The 12,349-nt window shown below is 34.6% G+C and overlaps 1 protein-coding gene across 1 annotated transcript in view; it reads right to left on the reverse strand.

Moving 5' to 3' along the window:
• LOC147396658 (DNA topoisomerase, type IA, core) overlaps positions 1-12,349 on the reverse strand; it is a 28,865-nt gene continuing 16,516 nt past the window's right edge. Inside the window, exons 6-16 of the mRNA XM_086451684.1 lie at positions 11,034-11,277; positions 9,512-9,674; positions 9,294-9,413; positions 6,802-6,881; positions 6,147-6,425; positions 4,557-4,725; positions 2,723-2,851; positions 2,295-2,507; positions 1,515-1,694; positions 603-1,285; positions 1-509 (exon numbers count right to left, since the gene is read on the reverse strand). Of these exons, the coding sequence (XP_086307810.1) occupies positions 656-1,285; positions 1,515-1,694; positions 2,295-2,507; positions 2,723-2,851; positions 4,557-4,725; positions 6,147-6,425; positions 6,802-6,881; positions 9,294-9,413; positions 9,512-9,674; positions 11,034-11,277 (2,207 nt within the window). The 3' untranslated portion in view covers positions 1-509; positions 603-655. The remainder of the gene's footprint in view (positions 510-602; positions 1,286-1,514; positions 1,695-2,294; positions 2,508-2,722; positions 2,852-4,556; positions 4,726-6,146; positions 6,426-6,801; positions 6,882-9,293; positions 9,414-9,511; positions 9,675-11,033; positions 11,278-12,349) is intronic.

The following is a 12,349-nucleotide window of genomic DNA, read 5'->3' on the forward strand; positions in this document are numbered from 1 at the left end:
TCAACTGCAATACTCTTAATGCATTAGATAGAGAATCCCAAGTAAACATTAAGGTTAGGAAGGCTGTTTGAAATGACAAGTAAAATTTCTAATTGATATTGCCTGTGTCGTCCTGTAAAATATTCTACAGGGTTCTCATCTGATCATCCTAAACATTCAAACCCTATTGTTAATAAAAATATATTTCAAAATCAATACAAATACATCCTCGCATTGCTCTTGAAGATTCCAAGAAACAACTCATGTGTATATATGTAATGTATACCACGAAAGCAACCAACCACAGATAAATCCTTGAGAATGTACAAGTATAAATGACAATACCAGAAGAATCTGAGCCTTCAATGCTTGCATTTGAGATAATTCGTGTAGTTTAGAGTCAAAGTCTTCGAAGATAAACTTTAGAGCCATGTATTCAACTTATCGAACACATCACATCTACCTAGTAGAATCCCGTTTCGAGTAATTATCATCCAAAGCATCTTTCAGGGATTCATAAACAAAACTCACTGCGGAAAAAAGTGAGATTTGCGTCAGTTGTTTATGAACCATGCAAAAAAAAAAAAAAAAAACGAAGAATTGTACAAAATGAAAATAATTACCATGAAAGCTAAGGGGATGTTTAGCCCAGAAAACCAAATCAACCAAGTCCATTTCAGAAATTTCGAAAGCTCATCTTTGGGTCCTCCAATTTCCCACCACTTCGTCCTCTACCTCTGCCTCTTCCTCTCCCTCTACCTCTCATGCGCTTGAAGAATGACTTCCCATGCTTCACTTCTACAAGAGAATGAAGTAATTCGTCGCATAGAATGCACCCAACGTGCAAAGTAGCTCCATCACTCAAGGGTGTCGTATTCTTATTGAAGTCCACTTCTAAAATTGTTGAATCACACTCTGGGCATCGATCATGGGTTGTTGATATACGATGAGCACCTTGAGGAAGGAAGACAAGGCAGTTGCACATGTTGCAATAGAGCCTCCACTTGGGAGCGCTCACCGGATCAAGGACAAGAGTGCCATCACACTCGGGGCAGGCACATACGCCTTGAGCTATTACAGAGTGTCGACATGTGGGGTGTGGGCAAAGGAAGCAGGGCATGCCAGCTCCTTTGCCCAACTTTCCTGAGGCCCCTGTCTTAAGGTTGCCAAAGAGTGTGTCTATACCTTCAAATGGAGGGTTGTTGTAGCAGTAAGGACAGAGAGGGAATGACTTGGCTTCTGGGCCGATCAAGGAGAAGATTAGAAGCTCAAAGTTGTCGAGAGGGCACACAAGTTCCTTGTACAGCTATTGAAACATCAATTAGATCATTAGAAGATAAAAGACGAGAAAATTAAAGATACATCTGGATTGCATAAAGTTGTGTTATAAATAGAAACTAAATGGGTGCAAGAATCATGTTTAATACCTCATTTGAGTGTGAACTATATTTGGTCCCATATCTGAATAAAATAAATGGATCCACAAATACACCAAGCAGCAGAATTTATATTTCTACAGATGTAAACTATATTACCTTGATAGTGCCGTTCTGAGGAAGATAGTAAACCTCCTCGCATGTCCCACAGTACAGACGTTGTGGTTGGATTGAGATGTACTTCATGTACCGCACGCATTTTCCGCATTTGCTAAGTACACGCCCTGAATCTGCTAATGGCGAGAACTGTGCTTCAAACAATGCATCCATGTTCTCAATCTGCACCAAAGAGAAAGCATGTTGGTATGTCCTGAAAAGAAAATAATAAGGAAGATAATGAATGATATTTTAGACATGCAATCCCAATTGTTATTTTCACATGAATATCATGTTGGATGATACAACCATATTGTGAGTTGTTGTCACTAAGATAACCCTCATTGCCCAAAATCAAACATCACTAACAATATAAAAAAAGTTGACCTAAATCAATAGCTTAGTTTTAACAGTCCAGATTTTTCTATCTCAGTCGTGTTGCCACATGGATTGGAATCTCAGAAGACTAATATTTAGCCCTGGGTCTAAATCTGAAACACTGAATAACCCAATTGTACCATTCCAAATTTTGAGAAGCCTTTCTGAATATATAAAGAGAAAAAAGAAATAGAAGACCGAAATAAACTAAAACACTAATATCTTTCTATTAATGAAGAAAACATCCTACCAAACAGATCACAAAGAAAACAACTATCCAGAACATGTTTATATACTACTAGAATACATTTTTATGACGTTTGCACCAAGACATCAGTTTATTTTATCTGAACATAACTTTAACACTAGAATGGTAGTAAACACTGATTGATGAGATGTCATCACCTGCTTAACAAAATAAGAGTACTTTCTTGTAAATTGACGCAGTACATGTTCAACGACATGAAAATGATCTGCTTGACCCTTAGCAATGAGGGTAATCTGTTGCTCGATAAAGCCACGTATGTCTGGCAAACAGAGGTCCGGATCAATGCATTGATACCCTCTTATCAGGGTGATTCCTAGGGTTGTAGGGACCAACCTCCTTCCAGCTTGTACCTTCAATTCAAAAGCAAGACAAACATTCAAGACTTGGAAAGCAATTTCAACATGAACAGATCTTGTTTATGGTATTTTTACTAAATCTTCAGATGCTATGATGATGAATTGATGATAATGGTCTCAGTAAGTGAAATGAAATAAATTGTCCAGAGTTCAAAGAGTGCTACAGATGAAGGATAAAGGATATTCAATAGCAGTAGAAGATTTCGAACCTGCACAAAATTGCGCTCACATATGTTGTTAATATGTACAGGAATGGATGCATCTGTGCCTATTCCATTCTTTTCCATAAGGGATATCAGCTCACTTTCACTGAGGTAATCTGGAGGTGAGGTATTGCCCTAATTCAATCAAATTTCAACAATGCCTTTATCAGAAAACATCAATGATGCCCAGGTTAAGTTGCACATAACACCTAATTTATTTACAAAAAATATACTAAAAGCAAGGGAAAAGAACTTACACTACAAGCAGTCTTAATATTCAATATATTTTCACAAAATATACTTAAGTATCTCCACTTCCAAAAGGCTAGAAATGAAAGTTAACTGATAGCTTCTTTTCTAATATATTTCAGTGAAAATCACTATTCATTTCGCAAATTATTTTGGTGACATAAATTTTGACGAAGATAATCAAATTTCATATACAAAAATGCAAGATTGCAGTACAAATATTTTAATGAATGGCAAAAGTCATGATTTTTTTTTGAAAAAATTATTTTAAAAATATTGATAAAATGTATAGAATAATAAAAGATTTAATTTTTGCAAGAAAGAAATATTAAAGTAGAAATAATATTCATCCATTAGTAGAAATTAATTATATGATTAGTTAGGTTTCTACATATCTTCTTATTTTGAAGTGTTCCAAGTGGGGCTAAGAACAGATCGGCTCGGTACTGGATCAGTACGTACCACTCCAATACCGATCCGAATTTTTTTAAATATGTACCCGATCTAAACGGGCTAATGAATATGTGAGAACTGAATTCGATCCATTTCATTTCATCCTTAATCTGAAACTGATCCAAACACGTCTTATTTTCAAATGATCAATGTTCAAAAAATTTAAAAAATATAAATCATATAAATTTTAAAAAAAATCTACTTTCCAACTACTAATATAGAGGGAAATACAAAAGACTAAATGTTTTATCTATATGTATTTATATGAAATTAAGAATAATAACAAAATTATTAAAATAAGTTTGGATTGGAATGGGGTAGATCCGAATCCGATCCAAAATTGTTTCGGATCTAAGATTCCAATCCGAATCCGAACCGAAAATCTGTTCGGACATCGGGTATAATTCGGATCATTGCTAGCCCTAGTTCCAAGCATATTAGCATGTTTGTATAAGCATGCACAAACAATCGTCCATATTCTAATTATATTAACATATTGGCGATTTATTCATACATATCAGCATGCATCTACATTTTAAGAATGTTATTCATATAACCATGCACATACAGTTGTCTATGTTTTGAATATTGAATATATTAGACACTTATTCATACATAATGAAAAAGTGAAAATATAATAATGTGAGAATGTAGTACTTAATTGTTTGTTCATTTAAGTGCTTTACATATTAAGACGTTTATAATTAGTGTCATATTATTATTCTCAATTTCATGAATGATATATTGTTTTTAACAGTCAACTCTCAGATATGTGTGTCAACATGTAGCAGAACTATTGATCTTCATTTCCACACTCCATATAGTTGTTCATTATAGTTTGATAATTTATAAGTAAGCTTTCATTTTTGTTGTATCATTTCCTACACTTTCAATGAAAACTTCATCAATATTTTCCATAATTTTATAATATTTCAATCATTTTAATGAAAATCGTATTGATTTCTACACAAGTCAAAATATTCCAGACAATGTTTCCATTTTCAGGGATCAAAATTGAAACTAAATACCTTGACTACAAGTAAATCAAAAGATGCAATCATTGATCATGAGTTTTGATAATAGTTGTAAATTCCAACAAAAAAGATCTACAAGTAGAGTCCAAGGTCCAAAGAACTACCTCATACAGTTCTACTTTCAAAATTTGTAGTTTCTCTCCTTTTGTGAATGAAGGAAGATTCTTCTCATTTACAGCCATCCAAGGCATAATAGATGTAAACCCTTTGGCCGTAACGTGCTGCCCTATGCAGTTGAACAACTCCCCACCAGCCGACAATTCAACTTTTTTCCTGGAATGACCATGAAGATGCATATTAGGGCAAAAAAAAATCATATTTTCTGGCATTCTCGAAATAAAGAATGCACCTATTTACATATTACCACAGTGATACTGATGTGCACACTAAGAGACAATAGTACCACTTATAAGTGATAAAAACCAAAAATGCATATTCTACCCTTATTTCACGTAACTCGTCACTAAATTCCAAAAGGCACCTATCTACACATACATAATTTGTTTAGCAGAACTAACGTTAACAGAATAACAAGGTGATACTAATGGTGACTTATTGTACGCAACAAGGAAGGTGCAAAGGGGTGGGACATAGTTCAAAATTTCATTTCATCTCAAATATCTCGGTTGAGAAATCTCATACCAGGGTGTGGCTAGCACAAGACACTAGGGGTTTATCTCAGGAAGTCCCAAATGATCTCATGTGAGAAATCTAGGACTTCCAATTGATCAGGAGATATATCAAGATTGAAACGTCAAACCATGGATTGGGGGAAGGACATGGGAAAGAACAAAGATCCATAAAGAGCATCGGGTCTGCATGGTTTTACTATTTCGAATATTAGAAGTGCAGGGATACCATTAAGGAAGACTAAATGTAAGTAATTTGAGTACCACAAAGCAACAGTTTGGGATAGGGTCTCCATGTGACTTTTATCGTCCCAATCCTACGAAAATGGGCATGAAAAAAGGTGAAAAACTTTAACCATTACGTCTTGTGGGATGCACGTAGAATTTTGTATGAAAAACATTGACTCAAGACTCAAGCTGTTCCATGAAAGGAGGAGCATCCTTGCCAATATTTCAACTGTAGCAACTGTATCGATTCCTAGATTAGGACAGTGAACACAAGAGTTGTTCTAAAGTTGGACACTCAAAAGACATGGAAATGAAGATTGTGGTTTCCTTTCTTGTGTGTGAAGAGAATGAGTTTTGCAAAGCAGAGGAATTGGGTTGGGGCATGCATTAGCTCACTTCTTTTCTATTGATGATTCATAGGAAGGATACTTCAACCATTCAGATGGGGCTTAGACAAAGTGATTATTAAATCCTCCTCTCCTTATTCTTGTGGTGGTGCTTGGCTAGCTTATGAAGAAAAAAATGTTTTAGAATTTTATTGAAAGCCTTAAAGTGAGAGGACAAGCCTAATATAACTCACCTTCATTTTACAGACGACATGTTACAATTGTGACTCCATAAAATTTCAAAAATTGTTCATATAAGCTTTAATGACGATGATGATGATGATGATGACAAACCAGATCACCCATACACGAAATAGTGACAATATAATCCATAACAAATTTGACCTATGTTAATGTTCAACTAAGTTAAATATCTAAAACATAAATACCAGTATACAACTAACACGAAACATGAGAGAAATGCATAAAGACATTTAAAAAATTTTAATACCTTACATATTTGCAATCAGGACTTACAGTCCCAATAAAATGTTGACAGATAAACTGATACAATTTCCAAGCATCACTGCCTAACATCTCCTCAGTTGCTGAACGCATTGGAGTAATGGGAGGATGATCACCTACATCTGTTCCGGATCGTGGCTTATGGAAACCAACAGCTAATAGATCATGTACATAATCACCCCATGTTGGATTATTAAGATGGGCTTCAAGAGTGCTTTTAAAGTCAAATGAAGCCGGGTAAGCCGTGCTCTCTGTACGTGGATAGCTAAAAAGATTTCAATCAAACAAAACATTATTAGATAAAGAAGACTAAAAGAAGATGAATGGTTAAAAAAACACATCAAGATAATAAACATGTTGATTTAATATGTGCCTCATTGCCTTAGTGCATCTCATGGTTAAAAAAATTATTCTTTGGAATTCCTCGCCATGGAACTTATCAAGATCTTAAGGACCATTTTTTTTTTTTTTTGCTCAGCGTGAGGATATCTCAAGGACTTGATCCTATGCAACAAACTGAAATCTTTATGGGTAGAAGAAGACACTAGAACATTTATAACAGAACTAAGAAATACATGCACAACTGCCCACATGCATACACTCATACACAGAGAACAGAAAAATAAGTTATTAAAAAAAACCTGATAAAACCTTGAGTATACAAGCGTTCAGCTAATTGCATGGCTATTTGAGGTCCAATACCTAGTGCACTTGAAGCAACCTGGATAAAGTAAGATATCACGTAATTAAGTTGTATTCTTAAAAGATTGTCATTACTTCACAAAAGGAATTCTAGCTAATTATTTTTCCTAAACATATCAGTCATCAATATGAAATTCTAGCTGGAGTTGTAAAAGAATACGACCTACATAAGCTGGAACATTTTTAGACATGTTTTAAACACCTAGTCAAACCTAGACTAGGTGGTTCGATGAGAATGTGAGCACTTTGCATCCAAGCACACACCTATGAAGAATTCCAGCTAGACGAACATTTGGGACAAGATTGGCATCTTTAGTGCAACAGGTGTGCATCGCTATTTTCTTCTAAATATATTTCATTTTTTCTTCAATCACGCAAGCACAGCTTTGATTCAAATGAATTTAATACTTTTTGAGATGGCCAAAAGTCTACCTTTTGAATTGGGTTTCACAAGAGTAGTTGTTCTTACTTTCCTTGATATGAGCTCTTATTCAATTAACATAAAATATCCAACTTTAAGAATTCCACACTATCTTTGTTGAAAAATAACATATAACAAAGGTCCGCCATAGACAAAGTACTACAAAGCATAAACAAAATTAGCCTTCCTCATTAACAATATCACCCCACTTAAAAACAAAGTCATCAAAATAAATCCCCTTGAAATCATCAAACACGACGGACCACCAAAATATGAGCACTTTAACTAAAGATGATGTCCTATTCCTCCTCTTTGCCCTCAAAAACCTTGTGGTTAGTAACAAAAATCAGGACTTCTAAAGAAGGAAGTTTTAGTGGTTCATCTCTGAAAAGCATCCATAACCATCCTTGTGTGTATACAAGTCATAAAAGGATAGGACAAACTCCAAAACATTGTCCAGCTAAAATTGAATAAATACATTGTCCACCGGCCTTTTCCTCACCTTATACATGGAACAAAAATTCACAATCATCTTCTGACTAATAAGATGACAAATAATCATCTCATCCAAAGCAGCAATCCAAACAAAGGTTACCTTTAGTAGGGATCTTGGAACCCCAAACCATAAAAGCCAGATTAAATGGGATCCCAAACAATATGGGTATACAAATATAATCAAAATGAACCACACTAGGCAGGAATAGTTATCTTTTCTTTGATAGGTAAAGGGCTAGTGGTTAGCAAGGTGAAGTTGGGTTCAAGGGGGTTTGAACCTAGGACGTGGGAACAACACTCCACATGTCTCAGCTAAGTTGGCACTTCGATAAGTACTTATAAATCAAAATTGATATATCTTAAGAACCTATAAGTACAAACGCCATAAGATATCCACTTCTTAGCTTTTCAATAAAAATTTAGCAGAACCACATAAAAGCTGAACTTTGAATTAGTTAAAGAATACATTAATACTTTTATCCGCATTTAAACAACGTTGCATCAATTAGATCCCCCTTTTATGTTTTCCTCTAACTTCAACACCCAAAAATAAATTATTTAGCTTCCTCAGATCCATATTTCCAAATAACTTTCTCAGAGAATTTATTTTAAAATTTTGAATGCATTCTTAATTGTCACTAGTGATGACAATATCATCAGATATATGATAGGAAGGGAACTACCTGCCCCCCAACCACACTCACACACAGAGACACAGAACTTACTCAAAGGTATCTATGGAAGATTGTCTGGTGGACACTTCTATTCCAAAGGAGCATCTATAGCACAAGAATCGACATTGCTCTGTTGGCCTACCACTTGTTGAGTGGTTGATGCCACTCACATAGGAAAATCTGTAACATGCCATTGTGTCTTCTCTTTGGTGGCATTTTGATCTTATGGTCCAGCATGAAACGATGTATAACATCAAAACCGAATACTCAATTGAATATTGAATGATGAATTGATGAAAACAATTGTGTATTTCTTGGCATTGTAACATTTTGATTGAATCCGGTATAAAGGCAAAACTGACTACCTCAGATGTGATAATCAGAGTGTAATCATGCTCTTGTTTAATCCAACATTATACTGTAGATAAAATGCACCGAACTAGACTAACACTTTCTTTGGAAAACAAATTGTAGAACCAACTAAAACGTCATCTAGTAACATTTCTAGTTGGCATTATTACTATGGACCGCAATTTGCCTATAATACTATTGGATCTCTAGTTAACATACCAAGGGAGACCAAAAAAATTTAATTATAATTATAATGATTAGAGTAAAAGAACGACAAAACAGAAGAAGGTAAAATGCTATGTCCTGTAGTAAACTTTGGATTTTAAAGAACCAATTTATGCAAGTTAGCTTGTACCCTATGTTCATATAATTTATTTGGTACAATTTCAAAAGCAATGAGATCTAAAACTAAAGAATTATATAATTTCTTGTTTTAAGGATGTAAACGGGTAAACGAAAAGCTGTAGTTAATGGTTGACAAGTATATGACCTTCAGCATATTGACTGTGTTGAGACCAGAAGGGCGACCTTTGCTCTCTTCTTTTGTAGACACATCAGTTACTTCTAGAGTGCCATCCTCCACAACCATCTTCTGAAACATCACAGCAACCTGTGATTGGTGGAAAGTGGAAACATGTTAGAAATAGAAGAACTCAAGAAAAATCTCAAAAGAAAACAGGACAGAAATTTAGAGGAGAAGAACCTCACATCAAAGTCAAACAACTTGCTACGATCCCATTCTAATCGAAGTTCATAGCCATTCTTTATGAGGTGAGGGTGCAAAGACCAAAACTTTTCTGGCTTAAAAGAAGTAATTTGAAGATAACGTTGCACACAAAATCCAAGAGTAGGAGTTTGACATGGTCCATAGCTGAAACAAACAATAGATAAGAATGATTGCTTGATTCCTTCAATTGAACTAAGAATAAGACCACTAGCCATAGAAAATAATACATTAGTTATGACATAAAAAAATAATAATAAGAAAGGAAAAAAACATTATTTGAAGTCGGAACAAGAGATAAAGAACAGCTACATCAGGAAAGCAACAGAAACTTCACACCATCCTGACTTGATTATAATACATATATGCCAAAGGACCACCTTCAGAGGACTTGCCAAACAAGCAAGCCCATCTTAATGATATTTTTATTTTACTCCTTCCCAATATAAATTAAAAATATTTTTAATGAAAGGAAATTTACTAAAACATATAAACTATTAATCTCCTATAATTTCTTATTAAACATTTTTTACTATTTGTGAACTTCAACTTCTTTAAGAAAAACTCCGTCCAATATATAAGATAATAAATAAACGTATGTATATCTCCTAAAACCTCTCAAATAAATTGATGGTCTAATTTCAAAACCACAGATTCACACAATCGTAGGATTAGAGCTGTATAGTTAAATTGGAGGTGTGCTTTATAAGATGGTGGTACGACCGCCTATGCTTTATGGAGATGAAATGCTGAATATTGAGCAATCAAGAAACACAGATTGTGTAGCAGATAAGAATAAGATGATGCTGATATGAATGAGTGAAAAAACTAGGTAAGAGAAAATAAAGTAATATCAATAGGTGAAAAACTAAGTGAAAGGTGATTGAGATGGTATGGTCAAGTGCAACAAAGACTGATTACAAACCAGTTAGAAGAAATATGCAAGATTTTTGGGATAACGCTTTAATGATGTTGATGATTCATAGAAAACAAGGAATTTTATAGGGACTCCAAAGACGGGCATTTTGTACATATATTTTTAATCTGGAATAGATTTTCTAGAATCTACAAAATCAATTACACTAAATCATAAATAATATAGATAAGTATAGTCTCACTATATTGTTGTATCTTTATCAAATCAAAAAAATAAACCCAGTGAGATTAATTAAATATTTTGAACAAATGACAAAATAAAAGGACAGTAATCTCTACATCTGAATACAAATCCATCATTATCAAAATTATTCGATTGGTGAAGCAATAAGCTTACTAACAGAACCACATCAGTAAGTTAATATATAAAAGTAGGCCTAGATTTGCAGCTTAATTGGTTGGCATCCTACGATTGGAAGTCCAATTACAGCTTACCCACAAAAAAGTTAATAAAAAAATCATTAATTTTCTATCCATCATTCAATACAATGTGCGCTAGCAATAACTCCAAATATGCAAGCAAAAGAGAAAACAGTAAAGAGAAAGGAATGAGTACTAGAGTGAACCTACGAAATGACTCTGGAATCAAGATTCCCATATTTCCCTTGGAAATAACTAGTCTGAAATCGTGTAAATGCAACTCCAACTTTCAAATCAATCTCTTGTCGTGCATCTACAGCAAATGCTTCATCTTCATTAGGGTCAACAAGGTTGTCCAGTGCCTTTAATATGTCTTTCTCAGTAACAGAAGAAAATCGAGCCCGATAGACTCTTCTTCTAGCTTCCTTAGCATGAAACCCAGTGCACTCTATAACTGAAAAGTTTAGCATTAATGTTAAATGTTTTGTAAACTGCACAATGTGTCAAATAGAGATAACAGACAAAGGATCCTAAAAGACCCAAATAGAGAACATTGTGAGAGTCAGAAGTGGTTACATTTTATGAAGCAGGTTATAGTACTTTATCCAAAGAAAATTTAAATTAAATAAAACTCTATCAATGATCATTATCATTCCTTCTTGCAAATCAAATATTGTATAAGATAAAAGGTGTATATATATACCATAACTTATGGACCCTAGAAAAATATGATCAGAAAAGGGGAAAAAACAGATTAGAGGAAGAAGATGCGGACTTCGCAGAAACCCTGTCTAATCAAAGCTTGTTTATGTTATTTGGGTACAAGAACCACGCTAAGACTTGGTATCAAATCTCTCTAGCTTTTGTCTAAGTTTTTCGTACCAGTTGGTCTGGAGATCATCAAGTAAACTCAAAGCACCGTTTATACTGCCAAATCTAGGTGTTCTTAAACTCACAAGAAGGATGACAAGAGGCCCTGGGCATAGCATGAGAAGAACCACACCTTGCTATACAAGCTAGGACAATTCATCTACCTAGGTTGAACCTATAAATCTTTGACATGAACAGCGCTTGAAGTGACTTAACTAGGCAAATTGCGCACACTTAGGGTGTGTTTGATGGTGGTAAATCCATTTTCCATGGAAAATCACCTTTTCCATTCATTTGATTGGTTTTTGTCATGGATAATAGTTTTTCACCCTCTTCCAAAAATTCAGCAAAGGGTTGATTTCATTTTCCCATCGCACCAGTCACCATGGGAAAATGAAATCAACCCCCAAATTAAAATTCTAATCCCTTTTTCTTCATCTTCCTCACCACCACAACCACGATTGCCACCAAGACCCTGTTTCCATCGTCGCCCACCATCCTCTCTCTCTCTCTCTCTCTCTCTCATCAACATCCATCACCGCCTCCTCCCTTCCTTCATCTTCTTCTTCTTTCTCCTCTGCATCCTCTAATACTTTTCTCCTAATATTTTCTAAATGCAATCAAACAATGGAATTTGATTTTCCCACCTTACTCAA

Source organism: Akebia trifoliata, chromosome 8 (genome assembly GCF_017979445.1).
Source record: "Akebia trifoliata isolate Shusen 1 chromosome 8, ASM1797944v1, whole genome shotgun sequence".
In the NCBI taxonomy this organism is placed as follows: domain Eukaryota; kingdom Viridiplantae; phylum Streptophyta; class Magnoliopsida; order Ranunculales; family Lardizabalaceae; genus Akebia; species Akebia trifoliata.